The 25811-nt window shown below is 37.3% G+C and overlaps 3 protein-coding genes across 6 annotated transcripts in view; 1 reads left to right on the plus strand and 2 right to left on the minus strand.

Moving 5' to 3' along the window:
• LOC136243318 (neurochondrin-like) lies at positions 1-2258 on the minus strand. Its single transcript, XM_066034843.1, has one exon. It carries the CDS (start codon positions 2188-2190, stop codon positions 265-267), a length of 1926 nt encoding a protein of 641 aa, XP_065890915.1. The 5' UTR covers positions 2191-2258; the 3' UTR covers positions 1-264.
• Positions 1-25811, minus strand: part of LOC136243324 (uncharacterized) — a 37401-nt gene that overhangs the window by 4830 nt on the left and 6760 nt on the right. For 2 of the 3 annotated variants that reach the window (XR_010694840.1, XR_010694841.1), the window contains exon 2: positions 18167-18323. The exons of the other annotated variant lie outside the window; for it this stretch is intronic. The gene's annotated coding sequence lies outside the window, so the exon portion shown is untranslated. Of the gene's footprint in view, positions 1-18166; positions 18324-25811 lie in introns of those variants that run through there. 3 annotated transcript variants of the gene reach the window in all.
• Positions 2259-25811, plus strand: part of LOC136243317 (uncharacterized) — a 27234-nt gene continuing 3681 nt past the window's right edge. Inside the window, exons 1-10 of one of the 2 annotated variants that reach the window (XM_066034841.1) lie at positions 2259-2663; positions 7765-8439; positions 10998-11270; positions 17289-18181; positions 21598-21756; positions 23263-23340; positions 23389-23721; positions 23769-23876; positions 23936-24004; positions 24055-25023. In XM_066034841.1, the coding sequence (XP_065890913.1) occupies positions 2318-2663; positions 7765-8439; positions 10998-11270; positions 17289-18181; positions 21598-21756; positions 23263-23340; positions 23389-23721; positions 23769-23876; positions 23936-24004; positions 24055-25023 (3903 nt within the window). In that variant the 5' untranslated portion in view covers positions 2259-2317. The remainder of the gene's footprint in view (positions 2664-7764; positions 8440-10997; positions 11271-17288; positions 18182-21597; positions 21757-23262; positions 23341-23388; positions 23722-23768; positions 23877-23935; positions 24005-24054; positions 25024-25811) is intronic. The other variant, XM_066034842.1, reaches the window with a different exon arrangement.

The following is a 25811-nucleotide window of genomic DNA, read 5'->3' on the forward strand; positions in this document are numbered from 1 at the left end:
CATTATAACAAAGCAGCAACATTTTCATTCGATATGCTTATACACCCTGATCAAAAGTATGAAAACAACAGTATACTATACTCAATACACATTTAAGAAACATGAAAAAAAACATTATCCATGCAGTTTCTACACAGAATGTGCTTCATCTAACATTGACTTATTTGAACTGGAGACCTCTAGGTTTCCATACTGCATATAATAACATACAAACAGATATGCATCCACTTAGGTGACTGTGTGCAATAATGTTAGTCTGCTAAATCATGTTTCTTGAAGCATCACAAATGCCCCAGATATTTCACTGTACTGTTTATTTTCCAATATAATTTTATGTACCTTGGCACTCCCTTCTTTAGCAGCTGTCAGCTCCTGAACACAAATCATCCAAATTTCAAACACCTCATCCCAGTCAGCGGTAACAAAATGTTCTGGCGTTTTGTGAAGAGGAACGCAACAATTATGCAACGCTGAGATGATGTAGTTTATAATGGTAGTGAAAGTAGTGTCATCCAGTTGTGAGCACAAATGAGACTTTATGTTGATAAGCAGTACCACCAATAAGACATAATACATGTTGGTCTTTGGCTTCAAGGAAGAACCTTTAAATGGACAAGGAATTAAACTCCAGAACAGTTCATCAAACGACTTATATTCAGTCAAGACCTTTCTCTCAGCTATACAAATGTTCTGATAAATGCTCCAACACATACATAGTTTGGCTTCCACTGCATCTCCAGTTTCATTTCTGTTAAGCTTATCAATAAGGTACTTCATGTATTCCAAAATGACTTTGTGACGGGTTTTACGTATTATCACTTTCCGTGATTTTTCCTCCATCGTCAGATGAATGAGACCTGGTAACAGAAACTGTATTATATGAGGAAACTGCACTGAGGAAGACGGCACATCAGGGTTTAGTTCAAGTTGACGGTTATGACTATGATCGGCTAAAGCAAGATCCAACACAAATGGTAGCACCTTACATACCTCAGGAAGCAATGATAAGTCATCTTCAGCAAGCCAGGCACCCAACACTCGTACTGTGGCCAACATTAGTGGAGATAATAAGGTGGAAATGTCATCTAATATGGAGCATTGTTCTAGAAACTTCACAACAACTGACAATGTCCTGCTTAATACCTGATGCAACTTGACCATATCTTCTTCGGAAATTACATTTTCATCAGATGCCTTAGCAAGGTAAACAATTGTCATTTCAATTACAGAATAACAAGCTGAAAGAAACTCTGAGTCATTGTTTATCTCTGTTATTGAATTATTGAGTATGACATGTATTTCTACTTCACATAAATGAATGAACAGTTGAAGTAATTTTGTATCACACTGTCCAGTATTAGTCTTATCACTAACAATTGTCCATTCTAAGCCAACACAACTACACACCAGAGATGACAAACAAAGACTTGACCTTCTATGATCCACCGTAACCTTGCTACTGAAAATGTCTGTCAAGCCATGACGCAAATCGGAGAGCCATTGGTAGTCAGTGAAGCACTCAAATACACTGGGATCCATTAGTTGTATGATTTTATATAAACTTTTTGCTAGCTCAAACTTAAATAGGTCTTGTGAAGATTTAAATACATAGCAGAAAAGATTTAACAGTGATGTTAATGGTTTTTGAAATACAGGTACACTCTGCTGTACTTTACCTAATAGTTTGACTAAAACCTCATAAGCTTTTTCAGATCCTGGCTTCTGTGTAACATACGCCTTACCAAGTGCTTCAGTTACACCTGCAGACATTAGAGTATGTAGACCTTCCTGTACATCACCTACTGCTTCAATACATTGGAGGACATCATCAAACATTTCTACTGAGACTGATGGAAAGCTGTTCATTATCTCCACAAAAGTTGTAATATTGTTGATCATTTCTGAATGTGCTGCGAGTTCTTTGTCAGTACAGTAACAAGCTAGTAATGTCAGTGCTAACTTTTTATATGGGTTGTCTTGTAGTACACTAGCAGAGGCCGCTACATCTGGATTACTCATTATCAGTAATCTACTGATAAAGGCGAACCCGATCGTGTCAAAAATGCTTTTCCTTGCTGTGTCAGTCAGCTGGTCAGATTTCACAAGTTTCGCTACTACCAGCAGTGCAGCAAACAGTTCACTATCATTCCGAGAATCCTTTATTAGACGAAGGCACTTCGTAATATCCATATTGCTCCTAGGACACGTTCAGTAAGTTCAAACACTACCGTCGAATTCCAATTAACGACACCCCAGAATTCACGTGATCCACCAATTTTGGGGAGTGGTGTTTCTAGTTCGTAAATAATGAAAATTGATGGAGTACACAGAAGAAAAAGAAGTACAAAGAGTTTACAGGAAGTTTTATCCCAAGCTGCTAATAGTTTTACCCGTTGAAGGTTTGGTTTTGGATTTTTATCATCGAGAGCTTCTTTCTGACCATCAAAAGACCACAGTTGATCATTACTCGAATGAGAGAGACAAGATAAAATATTTCCTAGATAATGTGATCTATCGTAGTATACAGGTTGGTGAATATACTCAGCTTAACGAAATGCTGACTGTTATGGGAAGAAGCGATGATGTTGTAGTCAAGTCTTTAGCCAATAAAATCAAGAAAGCTTTATGTGGACCAGTTAATCACTCTCCAGCTTCATCCAATGGTTAGTCAAAATGTGTATTGATGAGATGCTCTAATAGAACAATCACCATTTTCCTAGTCTTGCTGCGCCCGACCCCAAGTTGGGGTTGGGCGCTGCAAGACTACCGTTTGTCTTGATCGTTTTGTCCCTCTCTTTTGAGAATTAATTCATAAAAAATATGCACAATTCACCTAATCAAAGAGCGATCATATATATCAGGACTTTCACAACCATTTTCTGAATGTAGTATTGTCTTCATTCAAACCAATGCATAAGTAAGTAATGGTTTACTTGACATACATGTACAGCTTGACGTCATTTACTTAGACATTAGCAAGGCTTTGGACACAGTCTCCCACCCACATCTTCTCACCAAACTTTCGTCCTTTAACATAGGAGGTGAAGTTTGGTTGTGGTTTCAAGCCTACATTACCAATAGAAGACAATATGTATCTATTAACAACAGTAATTCCTGTTTACTTCTGGTGGAATCTGGAGTACCTCAAGGCAGTATATTGAGTCCCCTTTTATTTATCATATACATGAATAACATTCCAGATTCAGTGTTCTACAGTAATATCTATTTGTTTCAAACGTATAATAGTACAAAATGACATGGATCTCTTGCAAAGTGATATCAACTGTCTGTTCAATTGGAGCTCAACAACCCACTTGTCATTTCATCCTTCTAAAAGTACCTGTCGTTCAACCAGAAATTTCCAACATCTTGCACAATAAATGGAACCACTATCAATTCACTTCCAACACACAAGGATCTTGGAGTTTTAATTTGCAATAATCTAGAATGGAGTCCCCATCAAGATTTTGTCCTTACTAAAGCCTACAAAACACTAGGTCTTATACGAAGAACTTTTAGCCAATCAATTTCATCCTCAGTGAAAGTCAAACTGTACATCTCACTAGTAAGATCTCAAATCATGTATTGCTCACCAGACTGGCGTCCTCACCTTATGAAGGACATTGCTAAGATCGAACAACTACAACATAGAGTCACTAAATACATCTTCCAAGACTACATCTCTGATTACAAAACACGTTTAACAAAACTCCAACTACTTCCTTTAATGTATATATTAGAAATATCCGACATTATGTTTTTTATTAACAGCATCAAGAACCCAACCTCAAGTTTTAATATCAATTCCTATGTATCATTTTCAAACAGCGGAACAAGATCCTCTGCTCTAAAACTTAGGCACAATACATCTTTCACCAACAAACAATGTCACTTAACAGTACTACCGTACTCTTTGATATTGTTATTGGCTTAGAGGGTGAAATGAAGCCCAGAAGTATATTTTCAATCTCCATAAAGATGAAACATCCTTATGCTTTTGTTGATAACTATGAATTAACTTTGTCTGGCCCCTTATGATATTCCCATACAGACATGGGAAGCCCCATACATGTAATCAATTGCCCATACACTATTTAGGTATAATACACTGTAGTATCAAAACACAAGACAGTGTGTCGTGCTGCTCAAGAATCTGGTTTCATGACAGGAAAAACAATAATGTGATTTCACACATAAACTAAACAAGTCACCACTGATTCAATTATTTTGCCAACCCTTCTCTTACTGTTTGCTTGAAAGTTTTATAGAGCTTCCCAATGGTGGAATGCTATACCACCCTTTTCATCCTGTCTTCTTCATTGATTCCATTATCAGCAATTCTGCTATTATTACCATTGTGATCTGTATTGTAATATTTGACTTGTTACTGGTTTTGTACTTTCGTGTTCAATTACATGTTCTTGTTTTTTGTATTCTGTAATTGTATGTATTGTTACCAGGAAGAACAGTTTAACTGATTGCATGGAGTTGAAACAATAATTCAATTCAATTCAAATCAAACCTTGTAGTTACAAACAAGTTGCTTTGTGGAGAGTTCAGTTACATTACAAGTCGCCCTCAGAGGTATAGGGAGGGGAGTTCCCAGGGGTTCATGAACCCCCCTGTAAAATTTAGGCTTCTGAGTTTACAGCAGGACCCTAGCACAAATTGACAAAATGAGTGAGTAATAGTTGATAAAGCTTGCATTCATCTCTCAGGGAAGGATTTACAGAGAGTATGTTAGAAATCACCCTGTAGAGAGTTCATGTTCATGTGATAATTTTACATAAAGAACACAATAGTATAATAGTTCGAATGGACATACGTACTGTACGTATGGACCACAATTAAAAACTCTGCATTCAGGGGCGGATCCAGGAGCTGATCGGAGCACAAACAAAATCAGATCCACACCATTAAAAGGGGAAGCCACTCTGAGCAGCTAGTATCATATTGCTAGTTGCAATCTGTTATACCGGTAGTTGATGTATACGCATAGCAGCAAACAATAACCTCTCAGTGGTGTTTTGCTGTTGAATTTTACCATTTAAGCCATAATATGATTGAAGAGGGTTGTGAAGTCTTATAGCTGTTACAAAGCTATCAATGGCTTAAACACATGCCAAACAATAATTATTTTAGAGGTGCTTACTATTCACAAAGGTGTGGGTGACAGTTTAAGTTTGGTTTCAAGTGAATTTGCAGTAAAGGGGAGGAGATATGTCTGCTTTTTTCAAACTATAGGTTTTCAATATGATTCTTGAGCAATAAACTGATTTGGTTATCAAAGTAATATGGCTATAGCTCCTCCTAAAAGGACATGGCAAAAGATGGTGAGGGGGGATTTACTTTTTTTCACATTCCTGTAGTAAAGAAAGAAAGACAGGTAAAAAAGTAAGCCAGTTACATCAAGGTTTGTATGCAATTACAAAAATGATATTTATATACCGTATAGTAAAAAACTTTGGTGGTAAAAAAGTTTGGCGAAAACCCATTATTGCAAAATTGGCAAAAAAATACTTTGGCAAATGGGGCTTCACCTGAACTTTTTTATGATCTATGATAGAACGTAACTACCACGTACTGTACTGCTTGAATGGAACATTGCTACACTCGAGTGCAAGTGAGTAAACAACTCGCCAATTAAGGGACACGACAGCTGTTTAGATCGCAAGTCTCTATCCCTTGCATTGAGGGATGGCAACTTACGATGGAAATGGCTGCCACACCGGCAAGTCTTTCAATCGCTTGCAGTTGCGTGTAGCAACGTTGCATTCGAGTGGTAGCTACCATACAAGTGTAAGCATTGTTCGCTGGTTCTTGTATAAATATCGAGGGTAATGTTTGGGATTTTCCGGCATGAATTCTTTGTGGGTCAACAAACCTTGCGACAATCAAACGGTACCTGTCACAATACTTCCTATCAAGATAATTTGCTCATGTGATTGCTAAAAACAATTGGTGGATAAAACTTTGCCAATTTTAATGCTATTCGCCAAGGTTTTTTACCGCCAAAGTTTTGTTACTATACAGTATACCAATACGCCAAGCTGTAAAACAGGGTAAAGCCTCCAAAAAAGCTAGGGTGGGAAAAGATGAAATCCAAGGAGGCAGCCAAGAAATGGCTGTGATGTATGTAGGTTAATGGCAAAATTTTTAATAATGACAAATCAGGTGAATTTGCAAATCCTTGGGAGGAGGCAACACTGAATTGAAAATTTTTGACACCATCGTAATCTTTTTTTGGCTGCCACCTTGGATAATGGATATCCTTTTTCACCCTGGCTTTTTTGAAGGCTGCACCCTTTTTACCGCTTAGCTAGCTGTTTTGATACAGATACTATTATCTAATACTTCGTACTACTAGGGGTAGTGTAAAGTGATGCAGTGCAACCATTCCAACAGGTAATTATAATCTATTAGTTGATAATTCCCAGCATGGTGCAAAAGTCTTTGTGTACCAACATATCTATCCCTGTTTTTCATGAGATTACTATGTAGCAATCATGTGCTCTAATAGAACATTTACGTACAACTACCCCATACTCCATTTGTTCATTACTCTGTACTGTTGTTGTAGTAGGGTCTATAGTTCTAGTTACAGAGTGAAGCTTATCACTGCAAAATTTTATCACTTGCATTGGTAGGCATGTGTTTATTGCATTTAAGCAACAGAGTATTCATGGGAGCAGTGGTATATAAATGTTGTTCATGTGCATACATGCTGGCTGTGCCCATACACATACGAGGTCCTATACACTCGCAGATTCTGGTACACATAAGGCACATGAGTTATATGTCAATGATTCGACCCATTCACATATGCACATTACGGCAAGCATCGCAAGGGAAGCTGTGATCCTATATACCACAATGCAATATTGCATAATAACAGTCCGCACTGCATAATTATAACAAGTATAGAATTTTAAATTAGAGTAGGGACAATGTAGCATCCCAATAAAAAGTACTGAAACAAGCTGGATAGAGTAGTACATAATGTCCTATTACTGTAAACTAATAAGTGAATATCCCTATACTGTGATATGGAGATTCTGTAGTTGAAATGCATATATTTGACAACATGGAAACTTATAAACGCTATTTGCATAGCTCTTTTGTGAGCCACGCCCACTTATCGTGTTACAAACATGCTCAGCCGTGCCCATTTATTAGTATGTAGTGCAGTCTGTAGCACAAAACTGTGACCGTTGTTGTCTGCAAGCTTACGTGGAGCCACGCCCACTGATCGATTATTGTACAAGTTGCATATAGTCTAGTGCAGCAGGATAAGTATTTTTGTGAGCCACATCCACTTTAATACATCGGGAAATTGTAATACTAGATATGCACAAAGCCACACCCAATTGCTGTCTGTAAACTCACAGTAGCTACGTGAACCAAACCCACTGACTGATTTTAAATTATAAACTTACCAGCTTAGTTATCATATAGCTACTCATTTACTCAACATGAATCGAACGTTCAAAACGTAGTCTCGCTCGCTTGAGACTACCCGAAACATAGCTCTTATAGCATGCCTTGGCTTTAATTAATCCGGGTCACATCCGGGTCAAATCCAGCCAGATTACTATCTGGGTCAGTGGGTCAGCAGTAGTAGCCCGGTTTCAATGCTGGTCCCTACTATACAGTACCACTGTACTGTATGATAAGTCTTAAAAGCTTTGTTACTATATTAGCCAACCTTGCAGGCTCGTAGAGAATCAGCAAACATTACATGTATTGTGCATGTATCGTTTACAGATGTACCTTCTCGTCCCATTAAATTCACTGCCAGTGAGGGTATAGAAATTGCATTTCAACAGTTGTTGGGAAAATTTCTGGAAGAATTTCAACAGTATAAGCGGAGTCTTGTTAGAATGTGGTGTAATAACTACTGTAAGTTTCACCATCATGAAGAATATGACTTTGATGTCTCTTCAATCGATGTTTTGTTCTCAAGTCCTGCTAACCTGACTTATTGCAACTTATTGAATGTCGGACTGCTGGAATACCTAGCAAAGGTCTCTAAAAATGAGTGCCTGCAAGAGTCTGTAAGCAATTTTAATGATACATTCAATGATGTAAAATTGAAAGAAACCATAAAGATAACTAAGTTCAAAGTGATGAAACATGACTATCACAAACAAAAGTATGATACTGTATTTGCCAAGCTGATCAACGAAGGAATGACTTACGGAGAGCTGAAACAATTTACTGTGACTCTGTCTCATAGAGTTCTACATGTCCAGAGCAATTCAATCATTAGAAAGACGTACAAAAGAGGGTGTGTGTGTATTGGATTACTGATCCCCTCATGTTTGACTGGTGCTGCACTTCATGCTGCTTGCTGTAACACTGCAGTGTTTGTGCAACTTGGAATTAAATACATAATAATTGGGAAATACAAGATTGAGCCTCCTGTGACAAATACAAGAGGTATGCTCACACACACACACACACACACACACACACACACACACACACACACACACACACACACACACACACACACACACACACACAAACACATTCTAGTTGCTCACCAGGAACTTGTTGACACTCTTCAAGTGCTTATGACCTCCAGTGCTCAAATTTGGAGTAAATTCTCAAGTCCAAGGGTTTTTTGTAATGGGTGTATGTTCCAAAACCGTACAGTACAATAGTACTGTATAGTAGGGACCGCAAAGGTTTGGGCATGGCACAAAAAAACATCACCCAAAAACCAGCCTCCCTTTTCCCTGATGATCAGTATTGGTTAGGTAAAACTAAGCCCAAACAAGCCTTCGGATCAACCCGAAATGCTTTCAACAAATTGCTATGAATTTTTTTTTTAAATTATTAAACGGAATTTTCTACTGACTGATTGACTGTCTGACTGACTGACTGAGTAACTGATGCCTTCAGACGAGTGTAATTCGACAACAGCTAAGACTACGGGCTCGATTTTTTTTACTGTTCGACGTTGCTTCAGCCGGACACGTGCCTTTTGGCATACTGCAGTATGTACAGTGTATTCTTCATGGACTTACCAGTGTCCTCCTTTGTGTCCCATTCATCTTTGCTGACAGCGAAAGGTGTCAATTTTGGCGGTAACACGAAATGACTTCCCTTCTTAACGCTTGTCTTAATGGAAATCACATCATAGTGGCTACTTGGATTGCAGAGGTGTTTTGTGAACAGTTCTTAATTCGTAATGCTGTATAACGGGTTGAACATAGCTGACAATGAAGTGTAATAGATACTTCACTTTTCAGATGATAATTGATAGCTGGGGTGCACGGCTCCACAGCTATCATTTACTTTCTTTTGATGTGGTATGCATGGGTTCACCAGTCATAATAATTTTATTTTACAAAAAAAATGGTAACAAACAAGTAAACAAAAAATTTGGAATTTTCAACTAGAGTAGGGACCATAGCACATTGATAAAAAGTACTGAAACAAGCTGGAGTAATGCATGAGTAAGAAGTGTTACCACTATGGTCCCTACTCTGGTTGAGAATTCTGTGTACTTGTAATATTGTACACTTAAGACCAGATTTCCTAGCTCACGCAAGAGTCTTCAGATCAGGGCTAGCAGCTCATGTTGTGTGCAGCACTGCAAGTGCTTAGCTAAAAATCACGGTACGTTTCAAATTTGCAGCACCAAGTATGCAGAATATTCCTGCAAACATCCCATGTTCATTTGTCATACAGTACAGTAGTACTGATAGTAGGTGCCTGCCAAAACACTACTGCTAAAGAGCACCATAGAAATATCTTACTCAACGAAAAGCACCTTTATGAATGAGGACTATCTTACACCAATATAAGAGGGAGTAAATAGTGGATAGCTGCACTTACAATTGGTCACTAGAGAAATTGAGTATAGCAGCCATGTACCTTAATGATTTAATGATTAATAAAACAGGCAACAGTGACCATGATCTAGCTGACTTATACGATATGTAACAATCGATTTTGCTGCAGAAAACAAGGCATAGCAACCATGCTCCTTTGTTATCAATAAACTACCAGAGGCTAGCACACTTGAGATCAGCAAAGCGGTTGAGATACTCTATTATAGCAGTCACCATAGACAACTATATGATAATCCAATAGAACAGTCACACGTGTATATCATTGCTATGCTATAACAGAAATAATAAACAAGCTAGTATATTAGAAAAATAAGAATCCAAGTGATAAAAAGTAGTGAAACAAGATATTATATGGAAGATGGTAACAACATACAACACACTTTATGTAACAACTTTAAACAGGCCAGGTGGACCAGGACCAGGTATCCTACAGACCTTCAACACTTGAGCCTTAATAATAAATAAATAAATGGTGCTACAACATAGCTATGTGGGAAAATCCCTACTTTGGCAATGAACAAATATGATTGTAATTGTAGGAATTTTGCCACATAGCTATGTTGTAATACCATCATTTATATAACTCACTATCATGTTAATCCCAGCTAGTGTATAAAAAATTGTTAATTTATAAATGAAGTAGGGATCCAAGTGATAAAAGTAATGAAACACCACAAACCCCAGACTGGTCCTGTAGTGCTTAGCCATGTACTATAGTTTGCATGCCCTTCTTTAGGTAAATTCTTCCAGAATACCAAGGAAACCTGTAATAAGTACCAGCATGAGTATATAATGGGCTTGCATAATACTTTAACCATTCATTGCTATCTACACATATTAGAGAGGTAGTTGAAGGTTAGCAGGTTAAATGTAGAGTTGTGACAAGTGTCTTACAAAAAGGAAGGACAGATCGTATCCACATTTATACCTCTACAGCTGGTGGCTTTGTTGCCCTATCCTACTCCTGTAAAATAGATTTTGTAATACTATCCGCTATACATATGTATATGCCACTAAACAGTTTGTAGTTCCTCTGTGAAGTCCACTGATTGCAAGCAAACAAGTATGTATACAAGTAGTTGTGGATGTGTTGATATTTTGTATGTGCTGAGTTTTACTTATGTTTTAAATTAGTATACACAGAAACTCCTTTGGATGTGGTTTTGTACTACTACCAAGATCTTCTACTAGCATTACACCCCATGGAGGTGGCAGATAAACTGATGTTAGCATCATTATTAACTAGTAGTGATCACAAAATGATCAACAATGCTCCATGTGATTATATCAGAAACAAGATTATTGTGGAACAGCTTCAACAAATGGACATATCTTGTTTATTTATATTTCTTGAGGTACTGCAAGAAATTGGAAATTATGGAGTTATTTATGATGTATTGATGAAGGGTAAGGATTGATACACATATACTGTATGTATGAAAGGTGTATTACAAACTTATACAGTAACTCAAATGTAGTAGTATACTGAAACCTCTCTAATGCGACACCTCTGTAATCCAGAATACCCCTATAATTTGACATTGTATACCAAAAGTCTTTTTATATGTAATACTACCTCAATAATCCAACGTCCTGCTAATCCGACTTAATTTTCTAATCCCAATGAGAGTCGGATTATAGAGGTTTCACTGTATATACGTAGGTACATTCGTGTTTAAAAGGTGGCGCGCATTGCTTTACATACTATAGCTACGTACATATGCAGTACTTATAGCTTAAGGGTTGTTTAACCAGACCATCGTGAGCGAGGATCTGGTCTGTATCAATACTAGCACTTGTGCAGCTGGAGTGTAGTTAACAGCTGTGCACAGCCCTTGTGCTTCTATGAATATAAAAGCTTTATTAGATTCATGATCATCATATCCTGCTACAGGCCATATCCTACTACAGGTCATGACCTCACTCATGAATATAATTATTTATTTATTTATTATACTGGACAGCCAGTAATTACTGATGTGTCCTGGGGGACCAGCCCCAAGAAATATCAAATACACACGTACATGATTGGTTAACTACTTACATACATGCAACTACAGATTAAAACTAGAAGTTGTTGCCAAGAATGGTAAGAAGCCACAGTCATTGCGGAGAAACCTTATCAATTTTGAAAATGCTGCAATCTGAATGGTACTGCATCTATATATCAGGAGCTTATAAGGGCCAAAGGAGCAAAGAAGCATGAAATTTCCATGAGGTTGTGTGATAACAGTAACTGAAATTCAAAATTACCTTATATGGAACCCCAGTAATAGTGTTGAAACCTCGTCAACCACAGGCCACACTACACCCCTGCTTAGTGGGCTTCTGTTGTTGTTACACTTATTAAACAAATTCACTAGTAGCTGTGCAGCAGTACCAGTAAGAGAAAGAAGCAGCCTGAAGTACTAGTAATTGGCAAACACTTGCATGAAGTTGACATTTTGCAAGGTGTCCGCAACTCCCTTGAAATCTCAAGAAATCTTGAAATCCTTAGCATCTTTGTTACCGTATATTTTAGGTTGTATTAGTAATCTTTGATGTAATCCTACATAACGGACAGTAACATCCAGATTCAACAGATAATATTAGCTCCTACATTGTAGTTATGATGACGATTCTTTTATCCGTTTCTATAAGAGAAGTTTCCTGGGCTATGTAGCTAATGAGTTAGTAAAGTAGCTTGAAAGTTGCTACTCCTGAAGGTGCGATGGCAGTACAAGTACTGGCTGGCTAGCTATGTAGCACAGTAACAGCCATGGTTATTGTATTCCCACCAAGACTCACAATTATTCTGGGTGACTCCATCAACTAATACCCTTGGCTATATAGCAAGAAGTCTAGGCTGAAATCCCAGTGGGCTACATATTCCCTTAGACAGCCATCTAGTTAAACTCGAGACGCTCAAATCGAGAGGCAAAGAAGATGGCACACACCTACACAACCAATGCTGAACATATAGCTTTATAATTAATGTCATACTACTGGAGTAAACCTCCAGGGCCACTTTTCATGCTTTAAAACTTGATCTATCAATCTTGAAATTCGAAGAAATCAGTCCAAGAATCTGTACTTAATACAAAAATCTTGGAAATCCCTAGAAATCTTGAAATCTCCAGATTTTGAAATACACAATTCACTGGATTTTTGCCTAGTTGCAGACCCCTTGACATTTTGATAATGAAAGAATTTGTTATCAAGCAAGTAGACGATACTGAACATCATGTTTGTTTTGCTATCCTTCACGCCTAGCACTTAGAGTTTCTTCTAAGTATGAAATTCTACACTTTGGGCTACTAGCAGCATTAAATGTTCCTGAGACAGTGAGTGCTGGTAACTAGGACAAGTGTTGCTAACCAACCTACTAGCAAACGGGCTAAAACTGTTGATCCACGCACACTCTTGCACCTTCGGCACTTATAAGCTCCTATATATATATATATATATACCACACAAAAACAGCCAAGCTGTGAAAAAATGGTGCGGCCTTAAAAAGCCTGGGTGAAAAAAGTTGTGAAATCAAAGGTGATGGCCAAGAAATGGCTGCAATGATGTTAATGCTAATAAATTTTAACAATGCACACAGCCATTATTAAAATTTTTTAGCGTTAACATCATTGCAGCCATTTCTTGGCCACCACCTTTGATTTCACAACATTTTTCACCCAGGCTTTTTAAGGCTGCACCATTTTTTCACAGCTTGGCTGTTTTTGTGTGGATTTCACTTCTTTTTGTACTTTATAAGGCCCCAAACCAGCCTATGGCTGACTTTGAGGTTTATTTTTACTCACGTTTCTTTTCTATGTAGATACAATGATGATTATTGAAGACAGACTTATAATGTATTTCATTACATGATTTAATTCAATATTTGATAATATCATTGTAATACTCTAATAGAGTGCACATTTTTTTGAGGACTTCTAATAGAACATACATAGAATGTTCTAGAACAATCTAGTACTTCTATTGGTAGATCTATGAAAATTATAAATGTTTGATTATAAGCAGATTTCAACTAGAAATTTCATTTATAAAGCAGAAATTAAGTGAGGTGATCAGCCAAGGTAGCAGTGGTTCAGTGGTTAAGGATGCAGGTGTTAGGTAAGGAGGTCCCTGGTTCGAACTCTGGTAAGTTTTTTTTGGCATTTTTTGCACACTTTTTTACCCCATTGTGACTGCTCTATTAAAGTATCTCGATCCCGTGATTTTACACTTGCTTAGTTATAACTTTGTCGCTGTAACTCTACTGCTATTCAAACTATCAAAAGGCACTGCTACGATGATCAGCCTATCTACACACCAATTTTCAAGTTATTTCTATACTTGGTTTACCCTATAGCCGTGACAGAAATTTGATCTTTTTGTACATGAATAAATGCTCATAATTCTTTGAATATTACTCAGATTCACAACAGACTTGGTATGTGAATCCACCATTACACACTCTTCATTTGTGCCAAAGATCGAGGCAATCGAGTTACACGTTTGCATTTTATAGCAATTTTTGCAAAGTGTGCGAAAAGAAATCGAAGCCCCCGTAGCCCCCCGTACGGCATAAGAAGAAAAAACGAAGAAATTAAAACAAAATTTTGAATGCCCATATCTTGCAAATGGCAGTTGCGAATTTAATCAAATTTGCTGTGTGGCGTATCTACTTGGGGGACAGTTATAATGCAAAAATGGTGTGCTTTGGAGAAGGGCCATGGAGCTATGCACGCATGAAAAAGCTGTTTTCTTTCTTCCTGTAAATATACTCACGGTGTGGTCGCCGGCTTTCTTGGCCGCACAACACACTACCATGTGTCTTGATATTTGAAATTTGTACAAGTGCCAGACTAGTTTATGAAATGGATAACTTGTACACATACATTACATAGATTTTCTAATGTGTATAATATCATGATAATATCAATTATTGTCGAAAAGTGCATTACAATATTATCGTGATGCACTTTTTTCAGTATCGCCCAACCCTATTTATATACCAGTACCATAAAATGCATTTAATTACCACACTACAATGCAGTTCTGTCACATGTACAGTTGAGAACAAGACCATGCACAGGTAAGATATTTCACGGCATAGTGAGCATACTTGCAGGCTTCTCAGAATACTTCACATTGTAAAGGGAAGAGGCTACTATCGAGCTCTGATTGGATGTTAATGCTTCACAGACTTATCTTCCTGAAGAAGTGTCACTGTAATCACTTATCTGAACTCTGTGAGAACATGTTTGTATGGTCTTGTAGCAAATGGCAATTACACTTTCAAGAAAAAGGAAGATGCTATACGCAATCTAAGGGCAAGGAGTGCTACTTCAGCCTTGACTAATGCTACAACAATGCTCAAAGGAGCTCACACAACAGAATCCCGTAATTTTATTGTTATACAGCTACTTTCATATACAGAACTGTTTCCATTACAGTAATGGTGAAGAAAACTTAAAAATTTATCAAGGTATAGGGTGGTTGGTGATCTGTGGAATACAGGTTTATTAATAGGACTACTGGTCATGGACTATATAGTTTTTAGCATGGGAAAGTGGATAACTTTTGCTGTAGACCTGTAAAACAATATTATGAATATCTATATGAACAAAACAGCGAATTTCAGTGTATTTCACAAATATTTCACAAATTTCTTTTCACCTACGTACACTCATTGCAAAGAACCACCAGAGGTTTGTTTTGAGTTGAAAGATGCTTTCCAATGTGGTTGTAGGCATGTGTTCTATTAGGATTTTTGTAAAAAGCATGAGCGATTCCTATTATTAACCCACTATCATGGTTCATGACAAACACAATTACAACAACAGGAACTTTGGGAAGTGTCAAAGTCCAGTACCTTAAAATCATGCGGGCATTGTTAAGATGGACAATCGTACTACTTTATAAACAAGCAACTGTATAACAGATGAAGCCCAACGTAAGGGTACTCCTAGATGGTGATACTAACTACATACAGTGTATCACAACTTTGGCTAGGCGAGAGGACAAATATTGATAAAAATACTTGCCCAAACAGGGGATCGCAAGAACTCCAAACCCTCACTGATACACTAGTGGGAAATTCAGGGAAGAGTCACCAGATGGCCATGTAGAGTCAGACGGGCTAAATTGAGGACCATAAAAGGAGAAAGGAGCCAAAAGCTGCTATAAAGAAGAATAAAAATTTCATCATCTAGATATCAAAGATATAACTTGACAAAGTTTGACAAAATCAATAAACTGCAAGAGAACCAAAGCAAAAAACAAAGGTCTTAAAGGATCACCTTGAGGAGGCAACAATATATCTAGAGCCAAAACGAAACTCAGTGGGTTGAGAGTAGCACTGAAGCAGAAATCTGTGGAAAATTGTTAACAAGAAAGCTGATTGGCTACATTCATTGAATATATACTGTATGTTGGGAGATGTAATGATCAATAACATATAGATAGTACTCTCTATAGCCCCAAAGAATTCCAATCCATAGGGAAGAAAAGCACCAAGGAGAGATGGACAAACAGGAAGACAACATAGTTGACTTACCGTAGCTCACATAACTAATAAATATAATAAGTAACTTGCCTTGACACAATCCAGTCTTTTGACATGGACATGCGTATTCTTTGACAGTATTAGTGATGGTCATTAACAGTATTGTTATTTTAAGTCAACGAACAACTGTCTGCTGCTATTATAGTGAAAATACAATTGAAATGATGACAATATGTCCCACTCATGACTCCTCCCAGTCTTCTCTCCACTGTATAGGGGCCATTAGGGGGTGAGGATTATTCAATCAGTAAGCCAGTTTTTGGCAAGCATGCACATATTCCCATATAATTTTACATTTATTTGAAATCCACATGACTTTGAAATATGCACACTTCGAAACTTAAAACCTCTAATGTCTCTTTTTCAAGAATTTTTGCTTTGAAAATAACCCGCTGTATGGTAATAGCAACGTTAGCATATCATAATGATAATGTAGTGAAAAAGTATAAAATGCATGGTACTATTATGAAATAACTAATTTCGTAGCAAATTCCTAAGTTTGTTAAATATTCTGCATGGTCATAAGAACAAACTCCTAGTGCTTAGGCCAAATAAACTTAATTATTAATTCTCGTTCACTATAAATCAAAGTAACAACGCATGCAGGCTGGTGAATTTTTATTTTATTTTGATTAGCTTGATGGCTGAAATTTAGTAGCTAACATGACTTACAATGCAACTATTGTAGTTTGTTCTAACTAGGTACTATTTAAAATGTTGTTTTATGGCTACGTTCAGTCACTATCAGGTACCATTTTTTTTTCATTGCAAAACAATGGTGATGAGAGATGAGGCACTTTATGTGGCCTTAATACTTAATTACTACGCCTTTTAGATACCTCTACAGAATAATGTGTATATCATGGCAATTTATTCATTTGCAGCTCTGCGATCTGCTGGATTTATGGTAGCACCCGACATGTTCGATGTTGGAGAAATTGATCAAGAGCTAATGCATGTAGAAGAGGCAACTTGGCCTTTAGCTAAAAATTATTTAGAGAAATGTACCATCTATAATCATCTAAATATGAATTTATCTTGTATTAAATGCTATTCATTACCAAAGCCCAATGAACTGGAAGAAAATGAAAAATTCAATTCACGAAATGTCCACTGTTTTTATTTACAACTTGTAGACAATTTAAGCAAGTTGTTAGGATCATGTGATCCTAAAGTATTCATTGAGAAATGTGTTAACCTCATGGCTAGTGATATTCACAACATCAGTTTGTTCACTGCTGAGTTTCTTGATGATCTGAGTGAGTGTCACACCACAATTGAAATGGTCAGACACTTGTTAGTTTATTCCAGTTGGTACGATCATTCTCTTGCAAAAAAACTAATTGAAGTTTGTGGTTGTTCAAAAGGCTGTGAATTATTGGAAACATTTAGAAATCAAATCACTTTTATTAAGACACATGAGGATTATTTTTATCCTACTCCATGTTATCTTATGATACCCAGTAGGTCTAGTGCTTACACTGTAATGACTACTCAGTGTATATCAGTTCAGTACATCAATGCAATGAAGTCACTGATATCTGTACACTTTGAAATTACTGACCTATCTTGTTTACTTTTGGCTAAAATCAATGACCCAGTCATTTTGTACTGGCTTATTCCAAAGACTGTTATTTCTCTTATCACTACCAAAGTACATCAGATTTCACAGTATTTATGGGAAGGAGGTATATCAGAAGTAGCTGTGTATCCCAGTTTTGTCTATGCTATATCTGGCTGTATTAACTATGGATCACTTGGATCACTTGTTCCTGATGTAAGTTTGTACAATGACATACACACATGTTACATAATAGTATTAGATACTATACACACACTATTGTTTGTCCTCCTTTGTTCCTTTTGCTTACAGCACAATTAAGATTCACGGACAGCACATCACTGGCAGCATGTATTGTCTATCACATAAGAATAAACTGTAATTTTTGCACCATGCCTCGTCCAACAGTTGAAGTAAACAGATTAATGTTTTCACATATTATTCTATGCATGTACGTACATATGTAAGTCGTAACACAGTGTAATGGACAGAATAGGGCCCAAAACTGAGTTAAACATGGCTACTTTTCTTACTAATTGGTGTAAGAGCACATATTTTGTCATGCAATTACAACCTCATACATCTAGTACAGTTCTTTCTATGATGTGGTGCTATAGAATTTCACTAATGTTGAATTACATATGTTACTATAGTGATAGATTGTGTTGCAAATGTTAACAAACAAGTATCATATAGTTCATGTACGATAATATTTACAAATGGGCTATCTTTTCCTCATTCGCAAGAAAATGTTTGTAATTTAAATTGAATTGGGTACGTACCTACAACCAGTTATCAATAAACTAGGTCATGAGTGCTAAATCCATGCATTTACTGCCAAGCTATGTGCTGTATGTGACATTGTACCAGGCATCTATTAACTAACCTAGCTGTGACCTTCTTTATTCAGTAAAGCAACAGACTACTTATACTGTAATTCCAGTCAACACTGTAGTGATTGAGGTTCCCAACAAGCCAGAGTTTTAGTAAACAAAAATTTTCTGATTTTCTTGCCTAGGTAGAATGCTTACAGAAATGTTTATCATACAGTATGGTGGTAGGGATCATGAAGGTATGGCCAAAAATATCACCCAAAAACCAGCTTCATAATACCATCCTGGCACCTTGGCAGTATCATACAGTACAATAGTAACTGTATAGTAGGGACCACAAAGCAGTAGACGTGGCCCACGAAATAAAATCACCCAAAAATCAGCCTCAATTTTACCTGACGACGATGAGGCAGTATTGGTGAGGTAAAACTAAGCCCAAATAAGCTTTCAGATCGACCCGAAATGCTTTCAACAAGTTGCTACGGAATTTTTAAAAATTTTTATTCTACAGAATTTTCTACTGACTGAGTAAGTAAGTAAGTAAGTAACTGACTGATGCCTTCAGACAAGCATGACTAAGGCTACGGGCTTGATTTTTTCACTGCTTGACGTCGCTTCGGCCCTACGGTGCCTTTTGGCATACCGCAGTACATATAATGCATTCTTCATGGACTTACCAGTGTCCTCCTTTGTGTCCCATTCATCTTTGCTGACAGGGAAAGGTGTCGATTTGGCACAAGCACGTGAGGGCTTCCCTTCAAAACGGAAATCGTCCATATTTTTCATAGTGGCTATTTTTATTGCAAAGGCGCTTTTCAAACAGTTCTTGATTCGTATTGCTGTGTAACGGGTTGAACATAGCTGACAACCAAGCGTAATGGATACTTCACTCTTCAGACGATAATTGATATAGCTGGGGCGCATGGCACCATTTCAGATGCGGTATGCGTGGGTTCACCAGTCATAATAAAATTATTTACAAAATAGTTAACAAACAAGTACACGAAAAAATTTGGAATTTTCAACTAGAATAGGGACCATAGCACATCGATAAAAAGTACTGAAACAAGTTAGAGTAGTCGATGATATTAAATCGCAGTAAAACAATAAGAAGTGTAATATCCCTACTGTGCTCAAGATACCATAACGGAAATGCACAGTAGGGATATAACACTTCTTATTGTTTTACTGTGATTTAATATCATGGACTACTACAACTTGTTTCAGTACTTTTTATCGATGTGCTATGGTCCCTACTCTAGTTGAAAATTCCAATTTTTTTCGTGTGCTTATTTGTTAGGTATAACCAAGCCCAAAAGTGCCTCCAGTACGACCCTAAATGCTTCCAATAGACTGTTAAGAATTTTTTTTTAAATTTAATTTTCTGCCGACTAATTTCCCGATGCCTTTAGGCAAGCATAACTCAATAACATGCAGCTAAGGTTATGGACTTGATTGTTTCACTGTTTGACATCGCTTCATCCCAAGATTTGCCTTTTGGCAAACTGCAGTATGTACAATGCATGTACACGTAAATGCACACATCATGGACTTATCTTTGTCCTCCTTTGTGTCCCATTTCTTTTTGCTGATAAGTCCAAGGTGTTGATTCACAGTAGCACGATGCATGGCTTCCGTATGTTTGTAAGCGGGAACCATCCATGTTTTACGTGGTGACTGGATTGATTGCAGAGGTGCTTCTCCTGCTGTTCTTTGTTTGTAGCGCTATGTAACGGGCTGACCATAGCTGAAAGCGAAGCATAATGGCCACTTGATTTTTATGTCAGTAATTGATAGCTGGGGTGTGTTCAGATGAAGACATTAACTCTGGCATCATCCTTTCTTTTAATGCGGTATGCGCAGGTTCACCAGTCATAATAATGTTACAGAAAGCAAGAATTAGGGATTAAATGTTTGTTAGTATATCTGCAGGTGTAGGTGACTTCCCTTGCTTCCCTACTTTTTTTGTGATCCCTAGCTAATTGAACTTAAAAATTCCTAATTTTTCCACTCTATCTCTTCTTCAGGACTGATGAGTCTGTTTCTGCAGCAGTTTTTCTCAGACCCTGTGAAAGCTATGAGTGGAGGTTAGGCACTATTCAATAGCCACAGCTTTGTTGGAATGGTGTATGGAGGGCTGGCTAGTCTCATTCTTTTTCACTTGAATGCAAAGAGAGTTCATGTAGACCCCAATTTAGACCTCTGGCTTTCACTCTCATCTTTTTATACTACTAAGACATGTAATATTAATACCCGCTTGGAAAAGACTGTCCAAAACAGGGCGTGTGCTTTTTTGACATCAGAAACTTATACACCCACACAGTGATAGCTAATGAATTCAGTATGAATGTTATTTCTAGCTGTGGACACCATAATGAAGTTACAACACAGACAAGTTATAAACAATCACATGCACATAAGTTTCAAAAAAGCAATTTATTATCACACTCACAGGATTAAGTATGTGGATACTTGAATTGTAGTTCAAACCTTTTATGATTGCAGCAAAAGTAGTATCAAAGGTATGGGCCAATGACAGGGTAGCTGTTGACACTATATATGACTGAATTTCCCAGCTCTGATGCACAAATCTTCGTTAGTAGATATGGTAAGTTTAAATCTTACTTCAAAAGTTTGTAGCTTAAGGATTACAAGTGAAGGACTTTGAATAGCTATAAGACTATGGAAAGCTTGTCATTTCTGAACACTAATGTACTACTACTATAAGAATCTGTGTGTATCTTGAACTAATATTGTGTGTATATATACCTTATCATTATGCCGCTTATTACATTTAAGGGTGAGAGAAGGAGTGAGTTATCGGAAGTCAGCTTTCAGTTGAAGATGAAAGAGAGCGAAATGGATGAAATGAGTTCACTATTGGAGATGAAGCAGAGAGAAATATTAAACTTGAACAAAGTCAACAAAGTGCTGATCAGGCAAAAATTTGAACAAGAGGTTTGTGATATGTAGACACTGAACTAGTAAAGAATTACAATCTAATTACCATGTCTCTGTATACAAGTAATGTCAGGACGTATGTAACAGATCAGGATATTGTTGATAACGAATTGTGATTGCTGACTTGCATGATCCATTGGCCTGAATGGCAACACACATGCATACATGTGGCCTGGTGCAAATAATAGTGTCTTTTATTCACTTAAGCCATCCCTACTCACGCAGCAGCTGTCCTTATAATGCTATACAACATTGTTGTGTTTAGCATTAAAAGATCATTGTGTGAGCTGAAATTGAACCAGTTATTGTACCTTTGCAATGTAAATTGAAAACCTCTCTGTGTACTGATTCAAATTCAAAACAGTTTCATAAAAAATCATTCCAAAAATAATCCTTTTAGCTAAATGTATCACAATTTTAGTTACAAATTAGATGTTTCGGGGGAGAGGAATTTAAAAAAAGGGTTTCCACTACAGCTAAGTGGCTGTTCTATTAGAGTAGTTAATATTGCTTGACTGCTTAAATAGAGTGTGTCGATCTTTTTCACTAAACTTTTTGCTCTAACGCTACTACACTATATTGCTATCATTGCTTAACGAAAATAAAAAGATTTGTGAAGTGTCCTGTTTCATGATGAATTGTAAACCTAAAGTACCACTTTCTCCATGTTCCAAACGCTATGTAAAATATAAAGGATTTCCTGAAACCCTGGAAACCTCCCTGGCTGATATTTGGGTTGATAATGCTTCCTATGCTGCCAAATATTGATTCTAGTGACTATGCTTACCTTGCAAGGTATAACTTTGTACATTTTACAAAATCCACAGCAACAACTCTCATGCAATGACTAGCACCTAAATCTTATTTACCTGGACAGATAAGCAGGTAAATACATGTAATATAAACCAAAGCTATACATAGTGTATTTCACTTATAATTCTACCTTCTTCCTCAGTCATTGGAACTGTTGAGAAACTCCTCAGCCAAGTAGCTGGATTTCATATGATATATACAATATAATTACCACAAGTTACACAAATTACTATCACCATTATACACCAACTAACTTAACAAAGCAACTCATGCATAGTTTACCACAATTTGGCAAGCTAGACATCTTCTGGCAACTACTGTGTGTTTTTTGACTTGGCTCAATTGATTGTGACCCTTAGTAACATCCATGATATCCCTAGGACTTGTCCATGTGTGTTACAATGACATTCCATAATCAAAAATGAATCCAGTGGCTGCATTCCCACTGGCTAGGGTGATTGGTTGCCCAATGCAGTGCATTCAGACTATTAGCCTGTACCAGCTTGGGTGATTGATCTTACTACTGGCTTGGTCACTAGCTGTGAGCTATTAGCCTGCAATTGGCATAGTACACATTAGTTAAATCATGTGCCCTCAATGATCTCCCTTGTTTGAGCACTCTTTATTGTAATGATCTGTACTACCTATTAAAATAACTTCTAATGTAATCACTGCACTGTTATCTTGTAGGAGTTGACTACACTGCTTGAAAGAAATGCTGAAGAGAAGATGGAGCTACTTCAAAAATCATTAAAAGAGAAGTCAAAGGTAAATTACTCCATACATTGTATATGTACATACTGAGCTCATGTGTAGGAGACTGAAGAGTATAAACTGAAACTTACTCAAATGCATTCAGAGTTCTCAGAATTGGACATGGTGAATAGGAAACTCCAGGAAAAAGAAAAGGAGAACAAGAAACTCAGTGATAAAGTCTCCGAGTTAAAGGTTACTAATGAAAAAGTACAAAAGCAAAAGAAACAAGCTGAAGACATTAACAAACAACTACAAGAAAAGTTGACCCAGGTTCAAGTGGCTGACTCCACTAACATGTCAGATAAAGTGGAGGTGATAGTAAAGAAGTTCCAAGCAGCGTGGGAAGGTGTCAGATATAATCTTCAAAACATTCCATTGATTGCAAGCCACATGGTATGACTATTAATAGTAGAATACTGTTGTTAACGTATGATATACAGGAGGAGACTGTTGGTAGTGATTGGTTGAAACATGTTGACATAGTCGGTGAGGACTCAACATATCTATCTAAGCTGGATAACATTTGTAATGAGATCCAAGACGTGAAGGTATGAATGATAAATTGTGATAAAACTATCTGATTCAGTTTTAAATTATTTGTTTATAGGAATGGACCACATTGTTTTTGCAAGGCGAAAAGAAGAAAGTTTACCATCAGGGAACAATTCCATCATTAGTAAGCCAGCAGATATTCCTCCTACTTGTGTAACACATTTATATGTACAGGAAGGAGAACAGTATAAAGTTAAATCAAATGAAGAGAAAATGACTAAATTTAATGTACACAAAGCAGACAAAGACACTGAGGTGCAGACAGGTGACATTAAGCATTTGGAGAAAGTCCATCATCTTGGAAATGGTAGATATGGAGAAACCTCTGAAGCCGTAGTTAACCACAGAAAATGTGCTGTAAAGGTTTTGCATAAGGCATTGCTAGACTCTAGCCAGTCTGTTACAGAGATGGTAGCTGGAATGAAAAAAAAGTGTTCTCAGTGTCTTGATCTACATCACCCAAACTTGTCAAAGCTTATTGACATCACTGAAATTAATAACCGACCTGCCCTCATAACAGAATTAATGGAGGTAAACTTGTCCACATACATTACAAGGAAAGGAGGGAGTGTATCATTAGACCTTCAGGTGTTGTTGTCATTGGACATGTCCCAGGGATTGGAAGCATTACACAGACACTCACTAATACATGGTCACCTCCATGATCACAACATACTTATCCACGGAGATCAGGCAAAGATCAGTGACTACTATTATCCACTGTTAGGACTAGAAGATCATCATGTTGATATCATCCACGAAGATCAGGCAAAGATCAGTGACTACTATTATCCACTGTTAGGACTAGAAGATCATCATGTTGATATCAGGAGAGCTCTACCTTATATAGCACCAGAAGTTACTGAAGATAAATCATTGCTGTCCACCAGCTCTGATGTTTATTCACTTGGAGCGCTTATACTTCAGGTGGTCACTGGAGCAACTCCGGCAGAAGATTCTGCTAAAAATCTTATTAATTATGTCTCCCAAGCTCATATTCTATCATGGCTAATTCAACAATGCTTGAGCAAAGACAGTGGAAGAAGACCATCAACAACTAAGATGTGTGAAGAAATCCGGATTTTGCAAGAAAGCACCCAATATATTAGCAGTAAAGCTATGATGCAAACTATGATGCAGACAGTAAGTTGTACACTTCACGTTTAAAGGAAATAGCGAGCACTTATTTATTAATATCAAGACACACGGTAGTGTGTCGTGCGGCCCAAGAAGCTGGCGCGCAACACCCGTGAGTATATTGACAGGAAGAAAATGCAATTTTCGCACCTCCGTAGCTCTGTGCTGCCTTGACATAGGCGATTCTAAGGGGGGGCCAAGGCCCCCCCTGTTAAAAAATAACTTTTAAAAAATCTTGGGGAAAAGTTGCTGTATAGATTGACATTGTTATTTTTAGCATTTTTCATGTTTTTAGAACAAATTTTAGGCTGTTTTCAAGCCTTTAAATTGCAAAAATCCTGCAGCTTCTGGGGGTTGCACCCCCAGACCCCCCTGGAAATTCTACTTTATACTATAGCCAAACAACAATAGTTATGCTGTTCCCTACTGGGTCCCCCTGTAGGTCAGGTCTAGAATCGCCACTGTGCCTTGATGAAACAAGACGATTTTTGCTGTGGACACGCCCTCCAACTTCAGCACTCCACATTCCAAATTTGAGCGAAATCGCTTCAAGCATTCCCGAGATATGCGACTTCAAAAATTGGCTTAGTTTCTTCGTTTTTTTTCTTGTTTTTCTTCCTCTTTTCGCACACTTACAAAAATGTCTATAAAACGCGAACGCCATATCCGATTGCCTTGAAATTTGGCACACAGAAGGGGAGTATACAGACGCATCTTCTTACCATATTTGGCTGGAATACGATAAACAGGCAAAGAGTTATGAGAGATTATTCACGAAAGAGTTATTCAGAGTT

This window comes from Dysidea avara, chromosome 13 (genome assembly GCF_963678975.1).
Source record: "Dysidea avara chromosome 13, odDysAvar1.4, whole genome shotgun sequence".
NCBI classification, from domain to species: Eukaryota; Metazoa; Porifera; class Demospongiae; order Dictyoceratida; family Dysideidae; genus Dysidea; species Dysidea avara.